Source organism: Myxine glutinosa, chromosome 10, assembly GCF_964187855.1.
Source record: "Myxine glutinosa chromosome 10, kmMyxGlut1.1, whole genome shotgun sequence".
Lineage (NCBI taxonomy): Eukaryota > Metazoa > Chordata > Myxini > Myxiniformes > Myxinidae > Myxine > Myxine glutinosa.
The window spans coordinates 44,335,632-44,362,476 of NC_136270.1; the positions used below are offsets into that span (position 1 = coordinate 44,335,632).

The window sequence follows — 26,845 nt, forward strand, 5'->3', positions numbered from 1 at the left end:
GGTTTTACAATGTTATCATTGTTTTTGTTATATATTTTGTAATTAGAATGCCATGCCGTGGAAGGACCTATTGAGCTGCTCAATACACCTTCACAAGGTGCATGTTTAGAAACATGGGAATTCTTCTGGATTATTTGTCGTTAATTGGCCTAATCAACTCAGGAGACCATGATGATCATTTTCCTTGGAGGGAGGGATTTTCCTTGTCGACGCAAGCTTACAATAACATTGTAAGAAAGCATATATTAATTAATCCTAATAATATTAACAATAGTCATGTTGGTATCATTTGGCAATAATAACGATTGTTTAATCCCCGACCTGGCCCAAGCACACCTGGCCTTGTTGAAAGGCAACCTAATGCTCAAGCACCACAACAGGCAGGCAGGCAGGTAAGCTATAAGGCTGTGAACACCAATGAAAATTTGGTCCATTGGACTAACGGGCCCACTAGCGTTTTTAAAATCCCATCTTTCCTAGATCGAAGAAGAAGCGGAAATGGAAGCATTTGTAATGCAGTGGTTCAAACCGTAACTGTTATTCTACATAGCAACATCAGCTTAATTCATAGTTAGGAACCATATTATCAAATACACATAAAAAAATTATCTTCAAGAAAATGTACCCAAATCTCACAAAAAACTATTTTGTTGTACAGCTCAGCTTCTTTCTTCATTGAGTCACGTTCCCAAAGAGCACGGGCATCACCAGTCAGAGAAATTACTAGCCGTGCGCTTTGTCGCCCATTATAATCCACTACTTACCTGCAAAGAAGTGATAAAAAGGCCACCAGACGGCACTGTTTGGGATGTATGTCAGTAGGGATGCGATGTATCCTCGATAAAACCCACGCAGACCGTCCACCTTGATTATCTGCACGATGATGGCCCGTGCGCCCCCCAGGTGAAGACAACCTCTCTCTTGCCCTTTTTGGGGCAGCTGGAAACGGCCCATCTCAGCACTCCCTTTACCTGTTAGCAAATAAGTAAACAAAGTTCGTTTAATAAAATATTTTATGTCCAAGATTACTGATTACAAGGAAAAATGTCAAAAGATGTTGCAAAATGGATGATATTAATGAGATGCCGAGTGGTTAGAAAATACAACCCGAATTGATTTATGGGTTTGGTTTATTGCAGGCAGAAAACTGACCCTGTATCATAAGATGTTGAGATATTACATCGATGGGCACGGTGATGGTCTGTGCCACGAGGGACGCAGAACCCCCTGCCACAAGGGATTTCACAGCGTTGTTACTGCTGTATGTGGACGCATGTCGACGCACAAGCTCATACGTGGTCACGTAAAATTGTCCCGAAAAGAGCGTGAAGGAGTTTGCCAGGAAGCCCCGATAAAGGCCAGGTATTCCCTCCGCACGTACAATCTTGAGTAGAGCATCAAACGTACCCTTGTACATGCTTTTACCCTTCTGAACCTGAAGAGTTGAGAACATCAACTATAAAACATATAAGGGATCGATTTGCAACAATAAACAAGCGGGTAATGCAAATGTTTTTTTGCAATCACGAGCATCGGCAATCCCCCCTCTGGGACACTAAATGTGGAAATTATTTTGGGGGCATACAATAATCATATTTGGTGTTGCTGGACAACACTGTAAAGCTGCTCTGCATTCCTAAACCTCTGGATGAAATGAGTTGAAAACTGGTGGCTGCAATCTGGATGCACCTGGGAAGGTTTTAGATGATAAAAAAAACAAAAAAACATGGCCCCTGGATTTCAGTGCTTAAAATGGGGGAACTGAACATAATAAATGCTAGTGTTCCACAATGGTGAAACATTATATCCATAGAAATACCAAGAAATAAAATCTGACCTTCCGTACTCTTGCCTCATATTCATCTTTTGATCTCAAATCCAAATTGCATCAGTATATATCGCAATAATAACAAACTTGACTTCACTGTTCCAATACTTAAGTGGAAAGTGCAACTAGAACCACTCGCCGTATATTCATAAACATACACAGTACGAAGGGGAACGGTGTTCGATTGCTACACAAGTTCCAGTACTCATGAATATTCATGAACAATCAATCCTTGGATTTCTTGAATTAATTTAGATAACTAAAATCAGATCTCACGAGATCTTGGAGACGGCGGCAGGGATTTTCGAAGCTCCACACGGTCTCCACGTTTTTCGAAGTTAAGTCTGTTCACAATTGTATTTTGTCGAAACTGTATTTATCTTTCGGTGTGTGAAGTTATTGTGTGCAACTTTGGTTGTTTCTCGGTGTTTATCTTTCATAAATTGATCGTCTGTTTGCCGTGTCGTGTCTTGAGGCCTTGTACAGTGTGCACTGTACAACCTTGAGGCTTTGTTTTTCTCTCAGCGGTCCGTCTTTTGTGATCCAATAACTTTCGTTCTCTGTATTCCCAGTCTTTTCACCCATAGCCTACTTCCTTGTGTAAATCTCAACTCAAAAAAAAAAAAAAAAAAAAAAATTTTCCTTCTCTGTTATCATTCGTTTATTCATTCTTATTCGTTCGTTCGTTCTTCGACCACGTGTTTCTCCCCCATTTCCCCAGATAGTTTTCACTCATTAACCTTCAATGTTTACACTTTCCCCTCAAGTTATGTATTCCGTCATATTTTATAACACCTTTTTCTTCTTCTTCTTTAAAAGGCTGCTTTCGACTTGCTCACCAAATCAATTCATCCCCAAAAAAATATCCATCTCCTATAGTGCCTTTTTTCTACATTCCCTAAACTCTCCTGCACTCCAACCTCCATCCAGCGTCCTTAAACGTATTTTTAACTCGAAGGTCACAAGCAACTCATTTTGCAATAAATGTTCGTTTCCCATAAATCGTACACTTTCAAAAATCCAATCTCACCCCTCCCCTCCAAATCTTCCCCATAACCCCTCCCCTCCAAATCTTCCCCATCACCCCTCCCCTCCAAATCTTCCCCATCACCCATCCCTTTCAAATCTCCCCCCTTGCCCCCTCCCTCCTAAACGGCCCCCTCGCCCCTCCCCTCCTAGACTCCTGCCTCACCCCTCCCCTCCAAATCTCCCCCATATCCCATCCCTTTCAAATCCCTCCCCTTGCCCCTTCCCTCCCAAACTTCCCCCTCACCCCTCCCCTTCAAATCTCCCCACCCTTATTGCTTCTCAATTTCCCCCCTCTCACTCCCCCTCCTCAAAGCGTCCTCCCCGCTTCTTCCCCCTTCAAACTCTCACCTCCATCTCCCCCAACCTTCTGCCTCGCTCTTCCCCCTCCTCAAATAACACCTCATTGTGGCTCACCCAATCACCATCAAACCTTTTGTCCGCCCCATCCTTCCCTTTCTCCGAGCTATTCTGAAATCTCTGACACACCTTCAACAGCTCTCCCTACCTCTTCCACCTCTTCCACATCTTACCCTACCCCTCCTCCCCCCTGTTCTGTATCTGATGCTCCCCCTTCCTCTTCATTAACGGTATGGACCTCAAACATCCGGGGCCTTCGTTCAAACTTAACTGATCTCTCCATACAGGTTGCTTCTGTCAAACCAGACGTGATCTGCTTAACAGAAACTTTCCTCCTTTATGATGTCTCTGATTCCATAGTATCTCTCCCGGGCTACTCCCTCCTCCGGTATGATAGACCTGAGCCTCGTCCTGGAGGCGGGGTTGCTATCTTTATCAAAAACTCTCTTCCTCACTCGCCCTGCACTGCACTCTCTCCACCTCACCCCCAGGAATACCTCTGGCTACGGCTTCCCCTTCGCTCCCACCTCTTGTTCATATGTGTGTTGTACCGTCCACCAAACAGTGATGACTCCATCTACATCTCGCTGTCTGATGATATGGACCAACTTCTATCTACTCATCCCAACTCTCTCTTCCTCATATGTGGTGATTTCAACTGTCATCATGCCAGTTGGCTGGGTGTGGGTACCTCTCTCACCAGCCATGGCTCCTCAGCAAAGGACTTCTGCGACTCACTGGGACTGACACAATCTGTCAATTTCCCGACCCGGATCTCAGTCAACGGAACATCTTCTCTTCTGGACTTGGTTATGACTAACTTCCCTGAAAATGTCTGCTGCTCTTCTTCTGCTCCGATCGGATCATCTGATCATGTCCTTGTCAAAGTGGACATCTCTCTGACCATCCTCAGGGAGCCTGCTCAGCGTCGACGTGTCTGGCATTTCACTCAGGCCAACTGGCACGGTCTTCAAGCAGCCATCAATCATCTGGACTGGTCTCCCATTTCTACCGCCTCTGACATCAACTCATCCTGGGAGTTCTTCCGAGGTGAATTGCTCTCTCTCATGCACAGATTTATCCCATCTCGTCTTCAGTTGTCTTACCCTTCCTCCCGTCCATGGTACACGGAATCTTGTGGTGAGGCTGTTGCCCAGAAACAACTTGCCTTCGTCTCCTGGAAAGCAAATCCAACGGAAGGAAATCTCATTTCCTTTCACAAAGCCCGAAACAAGTGTGTGTCCACCCTCAGGAGAGCCAGGAAACAATATCTCTCCGTTCTCAAGACCGAACTCTCTTATCTGTCTCCCTCTTCCAAATCCTGGTGGCGTCTGGTCAAATCCGTTTCTGGTGTTTGTTCCCCCTCCATCCCCTCCCTTACCTCAAACGGCTACACAGCTGACTCCGCACGTGAAAAAGCTGAATGCCTCAACTCTGTGTTTGCCTCTAAATCTTGTGTCCCAAACCCATCCCTCTCTGTACCCACCATACCCAGTCGTACCCTGCTGCTCCTGGACTCCGTGTCCTTTCCTCCTGACAAGGTGGAAAAGTTTCTGTCAACCCTCGACTCTGATTCTGCAACTGGACCCGACGGCATCAGCCCACGGGTCCTAAAATCCTGCTCTGCTGCTCTATCTCACCCTCTCTCTGTTCTCTTCACCCTCTCTTTTGCTCAAGGTCAACTGCCATCTGCTTGGAAATCAGCCAACATCACCGCTTTGCACAAAAAAGGTGCAAAAACAGATCCTAGCAACTACAGACCAATCAGCCTTCTCCCAATTATCAGCAAAGTCATGGAATCCATCATTGCTTCGGAGATGAAATCTTTCCTCTTCTCCAATGGCTTGATCTCTGATCATCAATTTGGTTTCAGACCAGGTCACTCTACTCTGGACATGCTGCTTCTGCTGTCTCAACAATGGATGGAGGTCCTCAATGCCAAACAGGAAATTAGAGCTGTCTCCCTCGACATATCACGTGCCTTCGACACGGTCTGGCACCCCGCTCTGCTCACCAAACTCTCCTCCTTTGGTATCCATGGAAATCTCCACGCATGGCTGGCGGACTTCCTCTCTAGTCGTCGTCAATGTGTGGCCCTGAATGGGTTTCTCTCATCTCCTCTTCCTGTTCAGGCTGGAGTTCCCCAAGGCAGTGTTCTGGGCCCCGTGCTTTTTCTGGTCTTCATCAATGATCTCTCTGACTCTCTCGAAAATCCTCTCTATCTCTTTGCTGATGACTCCACTCTCTGCCGCTCCATTCCTCTTCCCTCAGATCGGCAGTCTGCTGCCTCCTCACTCTCTGAAGACCTGGACAAAATCACAGACTGGTCAAACAAGTGGAACATGTCTTTCAATCCTGACAAATCTCACACTCTTACTATGTCTCTCCGAAAAGATCGACTGGACAACCCTCCCATCTACTTTCTCAACAATCCTCTCCAAGAAGTTCTGTCGCTCAAGATTTTGGGTCTCACTATCTGCCATGATCTTTCTTGGGAAAACCACATTTCCAAGCTGGCCTCCAAAGCCAGTCGCCGACTGGGCATCCTCCGTCGTGCGAAGTCCTTCCTCGGCACACCTGAGCTCCTCACCACATACAAGGCTTTCATCCGCAGCTCAATGGAATACTGTTCTCCCCTATGGGCCGGTGCTCCTGCCTCACACCTAGCTCGGCTTCACGCTGTTGAAACCAAAGCTTTCAGAATTATTGGAATCTCCCGCGCTGAAGCTATCTCTGAGGGCCTTTCACTCACTCACCGCAGGCAGGTAGGTGGTCTTTCTGTCTTCTACCGACTCCTCTCCGGCCTTGCACCCCCAGCTCTCTCTGTGCTCTGTCCCCCAAATATTCCTACAGGTCGCACAAGATCTGCCAGCAACCCTCTGATGGTTAAACTGCCGAAATCTCGGCTCTCTGCTCACCTTCACTCTTTCATTCCTCTTTTCTCCCGCCTCTGGAACAAACTCCCTCACTCCCTTCAATCCCACTCCTCCCTCCAGGTCTTTAAAACAGCTGTTCACCACCATCTCTTATCTTCCCCCATCCAAAACCTTGATCTTTTCTACCCCCGCTAATTCACCCCAGATCCACCTTGTTTGAAATTCCAACTTCTTTCCTGGAAGTCCTGGCAGTGTCCATATGTTTTATACCTCTCCCACCGCCCCCTTCCCACGCCCCCCCCCCCCCCAAAGCCCTCGCCCTCTCTCAGATCTCTCGATGTCTCCATGTCTCTCGGTCCCTGCTCTCAAATGTTGTGTTTGTGTCCTTCCCCCTCTCTCCCCATCTTGTCTACCGTCTACCGCTCCCTATGTTATATGTTTTATGTGTCGGTTTGTCTTTCTGTGTGATTAATGTTCGCTCTTTCACGAGCCTCGACCTTGTATACAAAAAAAAAAAAAAAAAAAAAAAAAAAAAACTACGAAAAACATGTTTTGTCTTGGGGTGAATTCAAAAAGAATTGTCAAATAAGTGACGTCACTAAGTTGACAAAGCTACAGGTTCCATCTCAATCACATCCAAATGAATATTTAAAATATGAATAAAATCTATTTTACAAACAAAACAAATGTTCCCCTGCCTCTCCCAACATGTTGCCAATGTGGTCAGCAGACGCTCAGAGTATACCTGAGAACACCTAAAATCCCAAACTTCCAGGCCCCTTGAGTGGGCCCCGGATCCCATGCCAGGATGGCTTTGCGCTCGCAGCATCTAGGCGAGTATGCCCCATGCTCCCTTCATTTCGGGAAACCTCCTTTCAAAAAAATCCTGGATCCACCCCTGGACTAGATGATACGTATACACACGGTCACCGACGACGGCCGTGCAGACGGCACGGCACACAAGATGTGCTATTCGGGTAACGCGGCCCGTGCTACAGGACCGGCCGAAGCGGGGATAACAGCCGTAGTGGGGGTGTCGACCGCGGGAGTTCTTCGCGAGTTCCCGTGTGGACACCACAGAGCATCGCAGCACAAGAGTTTCACGGCACGGGTGCGTGTGTTGGCACAAAGGCTTGAGCCTAGGTCCGTGGATGACCCCGCGTGGCTTAGTCTGAGGATAATTTAGAGGGTGAAGGACTGATGCAGGCAGTTTGACAGACGATTAGAGATCTTCAAGGTGTAACACCGTTAAATTATTATTATGAAATAGTTAAAAGATATGGTGAGTAAGATAAAAAGGTGTTTGTTTTTTTAAAATTTGTTTAATTAGGTTTATTCTCCATGAAATGCAGAGTAACCTATTATAATTCCCAAAGTTTTTCTTATTATTATTCTTCCATCCTATTTTGCACCTCCGAAACTTTAAAATTAATGTTCTCAGCAACCGTTGGTCGGATTGACAGGAAATTTTCATCAAATGATCGGCTGGGCTTGTATAATTTTTTAATGCTAATTATGACGTCATAGGTCACGTGGTATGGGCGCCATCTTGTAAAACACCTTCAAATTTGCCCATCTATATCTCCGGAACGGCTGAATGGAAACATATGAGTAATGGCTCATTCAAAATACCTCTGCAATGGGGACAAAAAACATGTTTATTGAATATATTTAAAATGCTAACGTTAAGAGGTTAGAATTCGTCAAATACAATTTTTTCTCCCCCGAAAATGATATTTTTTCCCCAGATGCTTAGTTAAAAAAAAACTCAGAATGTAAAAAATTTCGAAGTCATACGTCACATGGTTCGGCCGCCATATTGTTTTGAGTGAAAAGTCTGAAAAAAACACTAAAATCCCATTTTCTCCAAAACGCCTGAACAGATCGAGCCTAAACTTGGCATGCATAATCACATACCCATGACGAACAAAAAGTCCCGACCACGACGTCATCCGTCACATGGTTTCAGAGTTATGACGTTTTTAAGCATACACTAGAAATGGCATCTCCTCCATAATTTGTGAAGATATCGAGTGGAAACTTTACACAAATGTTCCTCATGGGGGGATGTTTCAATGTTACTTGAGACGTTTTGATAAGTCACATGGTTTGGCCGCAATAAATAATGGAAGGAAAATCCTAAAAAGCTTCTAACTCCTGAACAACTGCATTGATCGACTTCAATTTTTAATGCAATGTAGCTCTCATCAAGCGGAACAAGTGTGTAAAATTTCTATATGATTGGTTCTACGGTCTCGAAGCTATAAGTCTTTATTGTTGAAAGAAGAAGAAACGAACCATTTTGTCCTACCAGGCCATGTCACTCAGTGCTATTATATTGCCATTTTAAGTTTTAATTTCCTTTAAAAACCATTTTCTCTGCAATAATTGGACCGATTGAGATAAAATTTTCACCATAGGAGGGACTCTGTCTGTAGAATATTTTAATGGTAATTATGATGTCACATGTCACGTAGTTCGGCCGCCATATTGTTTTTTGTGAAAACACGAAAACTCCTTTTTCTCTGCAACGGCTGAACACATCGAGGCCAAACTTTGCAGGCAGAATCGCATACCCATGACGAACAAGAAAGTCAGTGGGCATGATGTCATGCGTCACATGGTTTCAGAGTTATGACGTTTTTAAGCATAAACCTTTAAAACCTAGCTCCTCCCTCATTTTTTATTCAATCGAGGGGAAACTTCACAGATGTGTTCATCATATCAGTCTACTATAATATCCTTTTGGAATTTGCGATATCTCACGTGGTTTGGCAGATATCGTTAATTAAAAGAAAATATTAAAAACATTTATATCTCTTGACTCACTTAATTGATCGACGTGAAACTTCATACTATAGTAGAAGTCATGAGGAATAACAAGTAACAAATCTCTCCGACTCTCTGGAAAATCCTCTCTATCTCTTTGCTGATGACTCCACTCTCTGCCGCTCCATTCCTCTTCCCTCAGATCGGCAGTCTGCAGCCTCCTCACTCTTTGAAGACCTGGACAAAATCACAGACTGGTAAAACAAGTGGAACATGTCTTTCAATCCTGACAAATCTCACACTCTTACTATGTCTCTCCGAAAAGATCGACTGGACAACCCTCCCATCTACTTTCTGAATAATCCTCTCCAAGAAGTTCTGTTGCTCAAGCTTTTGGGTCTCACTATCTGCCATGATCTTTCTTGGGAAAACCACATTTCCAAGCTGGCCTCCAAAGCCAGTCGCCGACTGGGCATCCTCCGTCGTGCGAAGTCCTTCCTTGGCACACCTGAGCTCCTCACCACATACAAGGCTTTCATCCGCAGCTCAATGGAATACTGTTCTCCCCTATGGGCTGGTGCTCCTGCCTCACACCTGGCTCGGCTTCACGCTGTTGAATCCAAAGCTTTCAGAATCATTGGAATCTCCCGTGATGAAGCTATCTCTGAGGGCCTTTCACTCACTCACCGCAGGCAGGTTGGTGGTCTTTCCGTCTTCTACCAACTCCTCTCCGGCCTTGCTCCCCCAGCTCTCTCTGTGCTCTGTCCCCCAAATATTCCTACAGGTCACACAAGATCTGCCAGCAACCCTCTTATGGTTAAACTGCCAAAATCAACACTTTCTGCTCACCTTCTCTCCTTCATTCCTCTTTTCTCCCGCCTCTGGAACAAACTCCCTCACTCTCTTCAATCCCATTGCACCCTCCAGGTCTTTAAAACAGCTGTTCACCACCATCAGTAGGGAGATAATGGGGCTTCCAGGACACCCATGTATTTAGATGGGACTTTTTCCCAAACTGCCCATTTTTCCCCCGATTACCGCGACACCCCCTTCTCCTTTTACATGTAAGTGAATGGGGGAGTCCTTACTTACCCTCCAAGGACCACGCGACATTCAAAATTCCTCATTGATCCTATGAATATTTGCTCATTTTCTAATTTTTTAAACAACTCCATTCTCTTATGGAACTCATCCCCATCTAGGATATTGATAAACTTTACATCAAGCACCTTTCTCTGTGCGTTTATAAAATGATATGTTTCACGGAGGGACCTGGTCTGTCCTCCTCCCGATCCACATACCATTTTAAAATTATAATATTTATTATCCGGTTGATAACCATCAAAGTTCTCACTCCACTCTAATATATTTTTCTTCCCGCCCTCCATTACCCCACTTAACAAATGAATACGTTTATCAGTCTTGAGGATCTTCTGACCAGTGATCCTCTCAACCTCTCGGATCTGGTATTTCTCACATTCATTATGTTTTCCATTTATATACCAAGGTTGATTACACCTCCACTCTTTAGTCTGGTTAATACTTGGTTCTATCATTTATTTATTTATAAAAAAGGCGGCGGTAGCCCTTAAAATCCCTAACCCCCCTTTTTAACTTATCACTTATATATCTTATCACTTTTTATATCTTATCACTTATATACTTATATAACCAAAAGGTACACACATAACACCACCATCTAAAATATATCGTTTATCATCATATGCCCCCAGTGCTAGTTTATTTATCTCTTCTGAATATAATTCATGCTTATAACTCCTAATCCCTTTTACCTTTCTATACTGTTCCTCCCCACTCATCAAACATTGATAATAATGACCAAAATTGATACTTTCTTTAATTACATTTTTCTTAATCCCTTTGAGCTTCTGATCACACTTCTCCACATTCCCAACTCTATATTTATACGCATAAGCCTTTGCTCTCAATGCTATGAACTCACTCAGAATATTTCCACCAAGCTCATCCTTGAACTTTCCAATCACCTTTTTATTTTGATTCGAGAACAATTCACTCTTTTGATCATAGTTGCTTGTATCATAAATTACAGAATCAGCTTTCATATCATCATAGACGTCATCTGTCTTGATACTCAGAATGAAGCTGTCCGTATCCATATACATCAACATGACATTATCATCATACTTTGTTTTCAAATTCTCATAATAATATTCATACATCAGTAGTTTTGATAGATCGAGAACAGTAGTACCAATATAAATCGGTTTATCCATCTCAATTTCTTCTTTCATCATATGAACAGCACAAAAGTTTTCTGTAAAGATTTCAACACGCTCAAAGCTCGGTCTGTTGATTAGTTTGGAAGTTTGTTCCCAGGAAGTTGTCAACTTGATATTTTGTCTCTTTCTAACATTTTCCATAGTCTTCCCAAACACTGCGTTATTCATCAACTTATAAAAATCTTTCTCAAAGTCAGTCTTTCCAAGCGTTCTCTTTCGAGTGTTAAAATCAATATATTTCATTAACCAATAACTCTGTTTGAATTTCAGGACCCGATGAACTTTCTCAACAATTAGACCATGTTTCACAAATTGTAAAAGATTTCTCTGATGTAGTACATAGTTCTTCTTATCAAAGAATGTTGTTAAAAGTTTTTCTGTTCTTGATTCCTTATCAAATGATTTCTGATATTCACTCAACCACTCTGGGTTTGTCAATTCTTTCTCACACCCGAAAGGAAGATCTTTATGTTTCTCAAAGAGTTCTTTTGGATACTTTAGATCAACCTCCAGGAAATACCCTTCTTTCTTTTCATCCAACTCTTTTTGTGTTGAACTCAGAATCTTTTTTAGAACACCCTCATGATCACTCTCCCATTTCAATCCTCCATAAGGTTGTGCTTGGGACATTGCCCACCCATAGAGGTTGTTGGCGTCATAATACATGAGATAGGAACTATCTTTCTTTGGATCATAATCTGGAAGATATTTGTTATTTGCTTTTGAATATCTTGATGAGCAGACTTGTGAAATTCCCCCTCTCTTTGCTCTCTCTATCATCAGGAGCATATCAACATCGGTTATCAAATCCAAATCTTGTTTAGTCATTTTCAACATAGCACTCCAAGCAAGACCCGGTGCTGTGAAATAATGAGCAGGGTCCAAGCCATATCCAGAAAGACACACGGATCTAAATGCTTCGAATACATCTGCTAGAAGAAGGACATCAGTCTTGAGATAGAGATCATGATAATCACCCATATTATTGATATTATATTTTTTCCAAACATTTTGAGCATGTACATAATCATCATCTGAAACATTGCTATTATTTAGAATATTGTAAAAATCTTCTTTTGGAGGAAGTTTCTTTTCATCAAATCTTTTAAATGAATCCATATAGTCGTACGGGTAAATTCCCTTTTGTGTTAGGAGTTCCGTATCCTCATAATTACTCTCCAAACATGGAAATTTTTTCAAATTTTTAACTAGGTTAGCAAGAGGACTAGCCATGAATTTATATGTATCCAAGAATCGAATTCTTGTAGTTGGTCTTGTTGGAATGATCTTTGTAAAGGAGATGTATTTTTGATCTGTACTTGGAATAGCACTGATACTCCCAGGAGTCTTTGACAACTCTTTAATAAACAAGTGTGTATCATAATGAGCGTTGTTATGAAGAAAGACAGGAATGAACGAGGGGAGTTTATAATTAATATTACAACTTTGATGAGCCAGACCTCTATATTTACCAGTGAGATGACAATGGTCTCTAACCTTTAGACCTTTACCAATTTTCTCCCCACAAATATGACAGGTAGCCTTTGGCTGTCTAAATTCTCTTTTTTCTTTACTTGTTAAGGACATTGGTTTATTGGTTTCTCTCATTATCGTGGTTAATCGAACACAGTCTTTTTCTAGTCGTTTCACAAACTCCTCTGGGGCATTTGAGCCTCTATACTCCTCTACCTTGTTATATTCATCACAAACGGATGATTTGATATAATAACAAAATCCGCAAGGAGTATGTTTTTGATACTTATTTGTGTATGATTCTTTTGGATCTGGAGCTGCTGTTGCTATTTTTTCCAAGATACTCTCAAAATCAGCATATATCACAAAAGGATGTTTAATTGTTTTATTTTGATCTTTGAATGAAATTTTAGAACCAGGCTTTGGAAGTGTAATGACTGTTGCTTTCTCATTTGAACAATATTGTTTATGAGTATCCAATCTCTCCTGTGAATGAAATGTATTCAAACACCGACGACATGGATAAACTTTACATTTTCTAGAATAGACTTGTGATTTAATTAATCTTGAAAAGTTCTTGATATAAGCATAATGTTCAATTTCACCAGATCGGAAATACAAGAGGTCAACATGTTTTTCTTTCTCATCATCTGAGATTTGTAAAATCTGCACTTTATTCTTTTCAGTCAACCCATAGACATTTAGAGAAATATTATTTAACTTTTCAAACTTTGGAATATTATTAAGAGTCATCGGAAATTTCAAATTTTTCATATTCAATTCATTTTCATATTTCATATAATTGCTTACTCTTTCAGCATGTTCTTTTGCTGGATGTAGATATGCCAGTACAGACCACAAGAAACACTTGTTATCAGTATTCTGAATATTTACTATAGCATTTTTATCTTTGATGATTTTAGGAAGTTGAATATATGATCTTGCTTGTAGTGGATCAGATTTAAAAATGTGAACATCAACAAACAGAACCTTTTCAACAGTGAGACCGCTTCCGACAATAAGATCATCAATATTATATTCACTATATTTAAGCTCATTAAAGACCTGTTCTTTATTTCTATTATAATCATTTTTATTAAGTACCATGTAAGTTGTTGTATGTAGGTAAAAGTTAAATGGTGGATCTTCCTTTTTACGAAGAACCAATTTAGCCCCCAAATAATATTTACAACTCCCCATTTCAGATATAGTCTTATCAATCTGATCATCTATTCCTTCCTTTGTAAGATTAACAGCAGCTCCCAGAGAACGGGGGACTGGATCTTTGAAACGGAACAATCTAATTTTAATATTTCCTTTGAAAGCACCATCTAAATTTTCAATCTCATAATATGGAACTTGGTGTTTCTTTGTCTTCTCATGACGCTTCCAATCCTTCTTGAGGATGTAGTGTTGACAGCGCCCACAATAGACCTTTGGAAGAACCTTTGGTTTGAGATTCTTCAAATGTTTTTGAGTATCTAAGTGTTGATCATACCCACTTCTCAGAACCCATGTCTTACAAATCTTACAATACTTATTATCTTTACTCTTTAAATGTTTTTGTGTTCTATAATGTTTTTTGATATGTTTGTAGTTCTGCTCACAACTCTCACAGTAAGTAGAATTCATCCTATTTATATAGTAAAAAAGCTTCACTATTTACTAGTTATCTTTTACTTAAAATAAAACATGAAAAATTGAAAACAAGAGTCAGGAAACTCAATTAAATTTGGGGCAACTTATTCATATGATTCTTGGTTAGGATGTGATATCTATAACTAGTCTTCTTCATATCCTTATCACAAAGATCACAATGTTCCATCTCTTCTTCTTTATAACCGTTAAGAACATTATCTAAATGGTGCTTTGTTTGTTTATGTCTCCTTTTACCAAGTACTCTAATTAACTTATTACAAGGTTCACATCTTATCATATTTTTACTCTTATCAGATGTATTGATAGCATGTTTAATGGTCCTGATATGAGCATCATATCGATTGTACTGTTTATCACAGGCGGAACAATAACCAGAATTCATGCTATTTATATAGTGAGAAACTTCATATTTCTTCATCACTAAACTCTATATAGTAATCGGAATCATCAATAAAGCTACTCTCATAACTATCATTTGAGCACAAACTATTAGTATCATAACTATCATCTGTGTTCAATGAAATACTATCATCATCATCATCCAAGTTCAATGAAATAGTAAAATCTTCACTGCTGTATTGACTCATATTTATAGGGACACAAAGAGTTTATTGTGTCCAAAATTAGTTTATTTATTTTTTCATTAAGAATTGCTAATTGATCCGGATTTAATATTTCCATTGTTAATTTAAAAAGATCATTATCGAGCTTAGTATATCTTGGTGGCATTCCATCTCGATTACGATCCGAATCTTCAGAGTCAGATGGATCCTCTGAGTCAGATGGATCCTCTGAGTCAGATGAATCTTCAGAGTCAGATGGATCCTCTGAGTCAGATGAATCTTCAGAGTCAGATTGATCCATATTAATTGTATCGTATTTTTTAAAAACACTTAATAATTTAAACACAAAGATAACTCTTCTTCCATTATGTCTTTTGTAAAGACAATCTATTTTCATTTCGCCCTCAAAATCACAACAAATCTTCATAGTATTCAAGTTAACATATGGGAGTATTTTTTCAAAATCAACAGCATTCTCAATATCTCTACAAAACTCAGGGGCAAAATTCTCATAGAATGTTGTTTCACTATATTCTTTTTCTTCATCTTCAAGCAAATCATAAGCCTTTTTAAGCTGATCAATAATTATTGAATCAACACTGATTAATTTATTATAACTCATCCTAAATTTAATTCTACCATTATTCCATCTAAACGATTGTATTGATTCAGTTTCAATACGGTAATCAAGTAGGGAGTCAGTTTTTCCATGATTACAAATAACTCCGTTAAGAGATTCAATTGTGTCTTGGATTGTTCGCCCCATTTATATATGAAAACTTTACTTAAACTAAATAACATTTCCATCGAGCCCAATAATTTTTCTTTCAATATCCTTTTGGATAATAATATTTTTAACATTAAAAGTTATCTTCAAATAATCTTTAATTATAATCATTGACCTAAATGTCATCTCCCCGGTTATGATTTTATTATTAACATCAATATCTGTTTTATTAAAAAATATACATACATCTCCTTTACTTGAGTTGATGGTCTTATCATTAAGTTCCAAAGAAGTGGCGTCCAATTTTTCACCAATCTTTTCATAAATAGCCATTAGAAGGGGGGAGACATGATCCAAATGGACTTTTATCGATTTTTTAGCTGGAATAGAAAATCCGCGGCCTTTAAACATAATTGATGGACTAATATTATCATTTAATTCGGGATAAACCCAAAAATTACCATATTTATCTTTGTTCAACTTTACATCTTTGACACAATCAATAGAACCTTCGGTAATAGATTGAAATTGGTCTTTTGTGTTGTGAAACATTGTATTTATTAATGAATAAACTTGCGTTTAGTTTAAGTAAAAATTTACTATATAAATATGATAAGTTCTGAAGGATATTTAGAATTTCCAGACTCTCCATATGATAAATTAGAGAATTGTCCGGCTTGTGATAGAATAGGGCTTAATAATGAGGGTTCATATAAACAATGTATTTTCTGTGATTTAATTTTAATTAATGATAATAAAAAATATAAAAAAATATATAACTCTTTTAAATTAGAACCAAAAATGAATTACTTTACAAGATTAATAAGAGAGATGAATGTTAAGTATTGTGATGATAATACACCATTTCTTTCAAGGGAAGAGACTAATTGTATTGAGGAAATGTATAAGGGTTTAATGATATTTATTATTCAAAATAATTTTAATGGAAATGTTAATACAAGATACTATATAAATAAAATAATGAATTATTTTGAAATTAAACCCGAACTCAGGATAAAATATAGAGTTTCTAAAATAGCTCAAAAGAAGTTAGATGACTTGTTTTCCAAATATATAAATGAATGATTTTTTACCCGTTTGGGAAAATAAGATAAAATTTAATAACCATAAAAACATTCCAAATTCATTGAGATGTCTAATAGTTGGTTCAAGCGGATGTGGGAAAACCTGTTTACTTTTAAAGATGCTCCTTGGTTCTAATTTTTTAGATTATGATAATTTAATAATTTTTACAAAGTCAAGTTTTCAACCCGAGTATCAACTACTCTCACAGGGTTTTAATGCAGGTCTTAAAAAGGAAGACATTATCGGTTTATTTAAACTTCAAAACAAACTAAATGATTATAACATTGAGGATATAATACAACTATTTTGTGATACACAGAAATCAAAATCGAAACCCATAACTTGTATTCTCAGTGATAATACGGATGATATACCTTCACCTCAAGATTTAGATAAATCAAAAAAGAACCTCGTCATCTTTGATGATTGTGTTAATGAGAGAAACCAAACAGTAATGGATAGCTACTATACAAGAGGGAGACATTCTTCTTGTAATTGTATATATCTTAGTCAATCATATTTTCAACTCCCTCGACGCTCAATAAGAAACAATGCCAATACTTTTATTTTATTTAAGTTAAATTCAATAGATGTAAATAATTTTTGGAGAGATAATTGCTCTACGTTATGTAGTAAAAAAGAATTTGAAAATTATATGAAACACACGATTGGAAAATATAAATATATTGTTGTGAAACAAGATGAGATACTAAATGATATTTTTCAATACTAAATGAATACCGAAGAAAGAGAAAGAAAGTTTAAGGAACATCAACAATTAGTTTCAAAAGTTGTTAAACAACAGGAAGAGATAAAGAAGAAACGGAGACAGAAACTAACTGGTGAAGAAGCCTTTGAAAGAAAACAAGAGAAATTCTTTAAACCACTTTTGAAAACTCAACACTCACCTACAGTTCCCACGGTAGAATTTACTCCGAAAAAACTTCAAATGCTCAAAGATTTTAGTCAGATAACAAAACAAGAACTTGGTGAATTAGAATATGATGACGAGGGATTATTTCGGAAACTTGAGGAGGTAAATCAACCCCCTAATTATGTTGTGGAAGCTCTTCAAAACAATGAATATTCGGCGGGTTCAAAAACCAGAGCAGGTCTCATTCCAACAGAAGAACCAGCAGTGTTTCATCTTGTGGAAGAAAAGGTATTGATATTTAATGATGAATTGATGTTCTTGAGTTCTACTCAACCAAATGTTAAATTAACTCCAAGATTAATGTTTCTTCTAACAAACCCCGGATTCAGCGGTTCAAAATATTTTGAGGAACCACTTGATATGGAAAGAGAGGAAGATAGGGTATATATTGAGTTGTTAAATGCACTTGATTATGGAGTTTCTGTTGCTGGTAAAAGTAAGAAGAATGAGAAGGAGAAACATATTATTGATGCTTTAAGTAAGCTTGGTTCGGGTGTTAGTTTTCTTCCAAATGACCCATCACAATTAGTTAATAGGCTATTATTGTTGTTAGGTAGTAAGAAGGCTGGAAACAACAATTGTTTTAATGAATCCTCAGCCATTTTAGATCAGTTGATGAATATGAAAATAATTAATAAATGTCAATACAAAGATATTTTATTAGATATTAAATAAGATGAGAAGCACAATTCTTAGTTTTAATTTCACAACGAGCGATTACACAGCTTCATTCCCTTACCCACTACAACTTGATCCCCTTACCTCATATGAGGCATCTTTATTGTCAATGGAAACTTATAATACCTTGTTTAATATCACAGAGAAAAACAACAAGTTTAGTTATAATCCAGGAAGTGGATATAAAACTATAACCGTTTCACCTGGAGCTTACGAGATTTCTCAAATATCTTCAGAAGTCTCTCGCCTTATGAAAGAAAAAGGTGATGAACCAAAAAATATTGTAATAGATATTCAAAAACACACTTCAAAATCAACTATTAAACTTAAAAATAATTATAAAGTTGATTTCACGATTGAAAATTCGTTCAGAGAGCTATTGGGTTTCTCTTCAAAAAAGATTGAAAATAACGGGACGTTTTACAGTGATAATGTTATCCAAATATCCTCCGGTATAAATTCAGTATTAATTCATTGTGATTTGATTGATGGTGCTTATAACGATGGAATAAGAACAAATACAATATTTTCATTCAGTGCATACTCAACCCCGATTGGTTATAAATTTAATATGGAACCAAAAAATCTTGTCTATTTACCTGTGTCAGGAAAAACCATATACAGAGTAAATTTTAGGATAACCGACCAAGATAATCGTATGATATCCTTTAATGATGAAATTATATCCATCAGAATTCACCTACGTGAAGTTTTTCAATAAATAAATAATGGTTATTGTGAGAAAACACGAGTTGGGAAAATATAAAATAATTACAGGGGAGGGCATGTTCCTTTCACCAGACTATACAAGGTATGTGGGTAGAGGATACTATAAACCTAAGAGACAACGAGGTGTAGGTCATCAATTTCGAAATAAAGGAGATGGGATAATTGATACTCTAATGGGTATTGGTTCAACCATCCTTAAACATAAAGACCTAATTGGTTCAACTGCTTCTGCCGTGGGCTCCGTTGCGGGTGTTATAAAGAGTATAAAAGATGCTCAAAAGGAGTCTCATAAATTACAAGCAATCAAAGAAATAAAAAAAGGTAAAACTCAACTATCTTCACAAGAACGACAAAAAATCATTAAAATACTTGGGTCAGGGTTTCAACAATTTTAATGCTATATAAATACAAGTATGGAAGCGATTGATAGTATCTATGATTTGGATGATACGATTATCATTTCAAACTCCACTAAAAAGGAAGACTATTTTAAGGTAAATGCTATAACAGGAACAGACTGGAATTCAAACGGAACAAAAAGTTTTGAAATAAATAATCAACAAACTTACTTGAATATAGCTGATAGTTTCTTGCTGTGTAAATTTAAATTCACTAAGGCTGCGAATAATACTAATGCTACACTCGTAAATGATTTCTTCTGGAAAATGTTTGACAGTGTCCGCCTGTATATTGGAACACAAGAGGTTGAAGCGGTTGATTATGTCTCTGCTACATCTGAAATGATGAAATTTACACTATATTCGTTTAGTGATAGAATGGGTAAGGGAGCTGTTGAAGGTTTTATTCCTGATATGTCAACGGGAACAAATGCTGACCCCGGTTATAGTCAAAGGAAGTCAATGTATAATGATGAAACAAAAGCTGAGAATAGTTTTACCGTAGCAGTACCTCTGAAAGGTATATTTGGATATTGTGATTATGATAAAGTTTTGTATGGTCTTAAAATTAGATTTCAACTACAAAGGAATGATAATGTAAATAGGTTGCTTTTTGGGGATGAAAATGCTTTTGGAGACAACAATAAATTTGTTATTAATGATTTGTGTTGGTATATCAGTGAATATACTCCTAATCTTAAAACGGAAGAGATGTTAAATAGAAGACTTAACTCAAAGAAACCGCTAAATGTATCATACCTTAAAAGAAGATGTCAACACGTTAAACTGGAACACACTACCTACACTTGGAATTTGGGTGTTCTTCAAGGAAAGCCACGATACCTCTGGCTCATTTTTAAAAAACCAGATGGAGAGGACGGTACTAATAAGAATAATGCGCTGAGTGATAATGCTAAGGTGAAACAACTTCGGGTTTCTCTTGATGGCACATTTTATCCGCGAGATAGATTGGAAATTGATTGGGAAAAAAATGATTATGCGGAAGCCTACAAGTCCTACCAAAAGGTGTGTGAAAGTAATGGTAATAATGATCCTATTTTGGATATGGTTGCGTTTCAAAAACTTTATACAATCTACGCAATTGACCTGAGTTCTCAAAAGGAAACTATAAAGTCTAATCGAGTGGATACTTCTCTATACATTGAAAGAGGGGAGAGTGAAGAGGTTAATGCATATTGTTTGCTTTTGGAGGAAACAGAATTACAGATTAATACAGATAATGGTGTTATGATTAATATCACATAGGTTTTTTCTCATAAATAAATGGTTGGGGTATATGTTAATCAAATCAATCTTAATAAATTAACATCTTGTATTCAAAATCAAAAGCCTTGTATTATTAATGTTAATACAATTCAAAGAAAAGGAACTGTAAGAATTGATGTTTTACTCACACACACACAAGTAAAAACACTAAATGATGTTGGATCACTTAAAATTAAAATGACGAAACCTATGTTAAAGAAATATTCAATAGACGAGTCAAGAGGAGGATTTCTCCCGTTTCTAATTCCTTTATTTGCTGGTTTAAGTGCGGCGGGAGCATTGACTGGTGGTATTTCAGCAGCGGTAAAAACTGCTAACGAAAGGAAGACACAACTAAAAGCCCAAAAAGAATTGGAAAGACATAACAAGGAGTTGGAGAAACAAATTAGTGGAAGTGGTGTAATTGTAGATTTTGCTCAAAAACTTGAAAGTCTACCTGATAAAGCTAGATTGTTGGTTGGAGATATGCTTTCCTCTATCGCTCAAGCGGGTGTTAAACTAACTAAACGGGGTAATGGATTGTATCTTTCTCATAAATAAATGGATAAATGGTTTAAACAATTTGGAAAGAATACAACGTCAAATATAGAACTATCTAAGTATTGTAAAACACTAAAAATTGATAACGTGGTAATCTGTATGAGAGATGAATTAACACATATAAATAAGAATACAAAGAATATTATTATGAATTTAGACACACAGAATGGTTCTCATTGGGTTTGTATTCATAATAGTCAGGATAAATATTATTTTGATAGTTATGGTATGCCACCACCTGTTGAAGTAATACAATTCTTACAGAATGGTGTTTATCAAACATTTCAAGTTCAAGAAATTAATTCTAAATGTTGTGGTCAATTATGTTTATATGTATTATTTCAACTCAACAATAATGAAAATTTTTATGATATCATTTTTAATCTAATATAAATGACTTATGTTGGAAAAGATGGTTCTATCTTTGGAAAATCCTCTCAGGATATTGATTTATCAAATTATTATACAAAGGCACAGGCTGAACGACAAAAATATAGTGTAAGTAAAAATATTAATATGAAGAATACTTATAAATTAATCAATTATCCAAACCCTACAGATGCAAATGACTTAATTAGATTTAGTGATTTATCACAATATATATTTTTAAAGAAAACAGCACGTTTTGTTAAACAAGTAAAATTTACAACCACAACACCTGGTTATACTGACCATACACCTTTCCTCATTGAATTTAACTACCTGCTTACAATTGAATTTTATAAAGAAGGACATATAGTTAATATGCGAATTAATAAATGGGGGTATGATATGCCTGATTTAGGGTATAATTGGTCTTTTTCAATAAACATAGAAGACCTACATGATTTTAATCAGTCTCGTAAAGAAGAATATTATCCACTTGGTGAAGATAAGGATTTATGTGGAAGTACAATTAGTAAACAACAAATACGTGATTTTAAGAAAATAAAAATATATGATAGTATAGCGATGGTTCGCATGACAAAGAAGGAAGGTAATGAGATAAGGATAGAAAGCCGAGGAATACAAACCGATTTGGTAGTGGGAAGATGGGGTGGTATTACCTGTCATAATATTAATCTCACATATATTTCTGATACATAAATGGCAGGAAGAAGACTACAAGAGAATTATAATTTTTGTATTCAAGGATACCTACAAGAAAAGGGTGCTCGGTATTACATACCTTATGATTTGGAGCATATACATGGGAATTTTGTCATAAAAAACTGGCCTTATACTGATATTGCTAAACCCACAAATAGAGACTTGTTTAAAATATTAAATAAAAATGAACTTCTCAAAGTTATGAAATATAAAACTCTTTTAGAAATCGTCAACAAATCTTATTGGTACCCTATTATGAGAAAAATAATTATAGATACAAGAATATCTCAAAATCCAGATGAGTATATGTATAATATTCTTTGGGGCTCAAACTCAAGGGTTGCAAGGGCTGAGGAAGGAATTGAAGAAGAGAAGGAGGAGGAAGAGAGGGAGGAGAGGGAGATGGAAATCAGTGAGATTCGTAAAAGATTAAATGTATTACAACAAATAAATCAATCTCAACGCACCGAAGAGGAAAATAAAGAAAGAATGACTCTTGTGAAGAAATTGGTTTTAAAAACGGATGAGATGAGTTCAATTTCAGGGAGGAGATTTAAACGAGAAAGTGGTGAAGAAGAAAAAGATTAAGTGGTATTGACTTTAGTTAGTTTTATTTGTAAATAAATGGAGGAGAAAGTGAAGACATTTCTAAGGATTCTTTATGTTTTAAAAATTAAGATAGAAATGTATATGTTGAAAACTAAAAAGGTTTTGATACTCTGTCGGAATTTTTCTGATAAATAAATATGAGTTATTGTCTCAAATGTAAAAAGAAAACTAAATCTAAAAGTGTATTGTATGTTAAAGCTAAAAATAATAGAGTTTATCAAAAAGGAATATGTCAAGTGTGTGGCTCTAAAAAGTGTCAATTCATCTCTCCTAAAAGTGGAGGAGACATACAAAAGTTTCTGTCAGGAAGTAAATTTACAACAACTGGAATTCCAGGGGAACTACATCTACCTGGATATTCTTTCTGTGGTCCTGGAACAAACCTGGATAAAAGATTAGATGAGACTGACAATCCTAAACCTTGGTCTAAACCTACAAATAGGGTTGACGAAGTGTGTATGAAGCATGATATTGCTTATGGGGATACCACCACATTGGATGAAAAACATGAAGCAGACAGAGAAATGTTGTATAATTTGTCTTTGATACGAAATCCGACATTGAGAGAGAAAGTTGATAGGTTTATTGTGAAAAAAATGATAAGTGTTAAATTGAAACTTGGTCTTGGTTATTTCCCAAAAAACTATTAAACTCCAATGATGTTATCAAGACTGAGGAGCTTTTGGCTAATGAATTACATAAACCTATAATCACAAAGTTTAAAAGAAAGAAAGTTTATTCTAAATACACCGACCACATATGGTCCGCTGATTTAATCGAACTAAAAAATGATAAGGGATACAAGTATGCTTTAACCGTTATTGATTTGAGGAGTAGATTTGCTTGGGTTGTTCCTTTGAAAAACAAGAGAGGTTATACTCTGATGTTAGCCTTCCAACAGATATCTATCTATAATTCCAGTAATCTCTGTACGTCTGTACGTCTGTACGTTTGTTTGTCTGTGACCGCTGTTTCTCGACAACCACGGGTCCGATATACTTTTAACTTGCCAGGTATATTGCTGGGGACCCGAGGATGTGCCTTTTCAAGGTTTCATATTAATCGGACAATTACTTACCGAGCTATGTCCAAAAAACGATTCAACCAATCAGAGAGCAGCGAACGATCGCGTGTGCCGAACGTGGAGGACACACTCTGCCTCGGATGGCACATTTGAGAGCGTATTCATTTATTTCACGTTTGCAAACTATGTTGGCGTTAAACTATGTTTTAAAACTAATAAAACCGAATTTGCGATTCATTCGCTTTCCTGCGCGTTTGTGCACGCGATGGCGATTTCTTTACCAAACTCCGGAAGCCGTTCGCTTTGGACCAAACCATTGCATGTAAATAGAGGGGGGGGGTTGTCACCGTACTCGCAAGCCGTTCGCTTTGGACCAAACCATTTCATGTAAATAGAGGGGGGGGATATAATTTTAGATATAGATATAGTACGGGCAATGCCCTAGTTTAATAAAAGTAAAAGAAAACCAAAGAAACTGTGGACCGATGAGGGAACAGAGTTCTATAACAAAATATTTATGAAATTTCTTAAGGGGGAGGGTATTAAATTATACAGTACCTTTAATGAAGGAAAGGCAGTTGTTATTGAGCGTTTTAATCGTACTTTAAAAGAAAAATTATATAAAAAATTTACACAACTCGGTTCTCAAAAATGGGTGTATTTAATTCAGGATATTGTAGATAATTACAATAATACAGTTCATTCATCAACAAAATCAAAACCATCAGAAACATTTACAAAATTAAAATATGAAATGGAGATTAATTTGAAAAAACCCAAGTTCAAAGTTGGTGATATGGTAAGAATATACAAATGGAAAAGCCATTTTGAAAAAGGTTATACACAAAAATGGACTCGTGAATTATTTAAAATCATTGATGTAATGGATACAGTTCCTTGGACTTACAAATTAAATGATATGAATGGGGAAGAAATCTTGGGTTCATTTTACTCACAAGAATTACAAAAAACAAAACTGATAAGCCATTAAACAACAACCATCCATATATTAGTGATAAGATATAAAAAGTGATAAGATATATAAGTGATAAGTTAAAAAGGGGGGTTAGGGATTTTAAGGGCTACCGCCGCCTTTTTTATAAATAAATAAATGATAGAACCAAGTATTAACCAGACTAAAGAGTGGAGGTGTAATCAACCTTGGTATATAAATGGAAAACATAATGAATGTGAGAAATACCAGATCCGAGAGGTTGAGAGGATCACTGGTCAGAAGATCCTCAAGACTGATAAACGTATTCATTTGTTAAGTGGGGTAATGGAGGGCGGGAAGAAAAATATATTAGAGTGGAGTGAGAACTTTGATGGTTATCAACCGGATAATAAATATTATAATTTTAAAATGGTATGTGGATCGGGAGGAGGACAGACCAGGTCCCTCCGTGAAACATATCATTTTATAAACGCACAGAGAAAGGTGCTTGATGTAAAGTTTATCAATATCCTAGATGGGGATGAGTTCCATAAGAGAATGGAGTTGTTTAAAAAATTAGAAAATGAGCAAATATTCATAGGATCAATGAGGAATTTTGAATGTCGCGTGGTCCTTGGAGGGTAAGTAAGGACTCCCCCATTCACTTACATGTAAAAGGAGAAGGGGGTGTCGCGGTAATCGGGGGAAAAATGGGCAGTTTGGGAAAAAGTCCCATCTAAATACATGGGTGTCCTGGAAGCCCCATTATCTCCCTACTACCATCTCTTATCCTCCCCCATCCAAAACCTTGATCTTTTCTACCCCCGCTAATTTCGGTCCCCTTGTGTTTTATACTTCTCCCCCTGCCCTCCCCCTCCCACGCCTCCTGCCCCCAAGCCCTCTCCCTCCCACACTTCTCCCTGCTCTCAAATGTTGTGGTTGTGTGCTTCCACTTCTCTCCCCATCTTGTCTTCCGCTCCCTCTTTTTGTGTGTTTTGTTTGTCTGGTCGATTTGTTTGTGAAATAAATGTTAGCTCTTTCACGAGCCTTGATTCAGTATACAAAAAAAACAAAAAACAAAAAAAATAATAAAAAATTGCTTATTTATTTTTTAGGGAAAATTTTTAAAATCACTCAAAACTTCAGGTAACCAAAAAGGAAGCAAGGCAACCCCCAAAAAAGGTTATGGTTGAGCACTGCCATAGACCATAAAAGTCCGGGAATTACCATGTCTGCAAGGATGGATACCTCGCCAGTCAATATAGATGAACATTGTCAATATTCTGCTTGGTGAACAATGCGGGAACCTCTGGTAAACATGAGTGAAACAAGCGTTACGCCTAGGTCCCCCGTCGGGGAAGTGATGTGAGTTGACAAAGTGGAAGACGCAGAAAACATGCTATGATATGATATTTCGCTCATAAGGTTCAGACATACATGGAGGTGGCCATATTGGATTTTGACGTGGCGACCCAATTTTCAATAGCCTTCTTCCTTGTGCCTAGATGCACTCAAACACCAGATTAGAAGTTGGTACTTTGCTTATTTTTCAAGATATTTCACTCACAAAGTTCAGACATATATATGGTGGCGGCCATCTTGGATTTTGACGTGGCGACCCAATTTACAATAGTTTTCTTCCTTATGCCGAGATACACCCACACACCAAATTAGAAGTTGGTACTTCGCTTATTTTTCAAGATATTCATCTCACAAGGTTCAGACATACATGGCGGTGGCCATGTTGGATTTTGACGTGGCGACGCAATTTTAAACAGCGTTCTTCCTTGTGCCGAGATACACCCACACACCAGATTAGAAGTTGGTACTTCGCTTATTCTTCAAGATATTCATCTCACAAGGTTCAGACATACATGGCGGAGGCCATCTTGGATTTTGACGTGGCGACCCAATTTTCAATAGCGTTCTTCCTTATGCCGAGATACACGCACACACCAGATTAGAAGTTGGTACTTCACTTATTTTTCAACATAT

At 37.6% G+C, this 26,845-nt stretch overlaps 1 protein-coding gene across 4 annotated transcripts in view; it reads right to left on the bottom strand.

The window, feature by feature from the left end:
- The window catches only part of SLC25A44 (solute carrier family 25 member 44), a 60,901-nt gene that overhangs the window by 21,129 nt on the left and 12,927 nt on the right, over positions 1-26,845 (bottom strand). For all 4 annotated transcript variants that reach the window (XM_068127585.2, XM_068127586.2, XM_078785598.1 and 1 more), the window contains 2 exons: positions 1,153-1,435; positions 765-971 (listed from right to left, as the gene is read on the bottom strand). In XM_068127585.2, the coding sequence (XP_067983686.2) occupies positions 765-971; positions 1,153-1,435 (490 nt within the window). The remainder of the gene's footprint in view (positions 1-764; positions 972-1,152; positions 1,436-26,845) is intronic.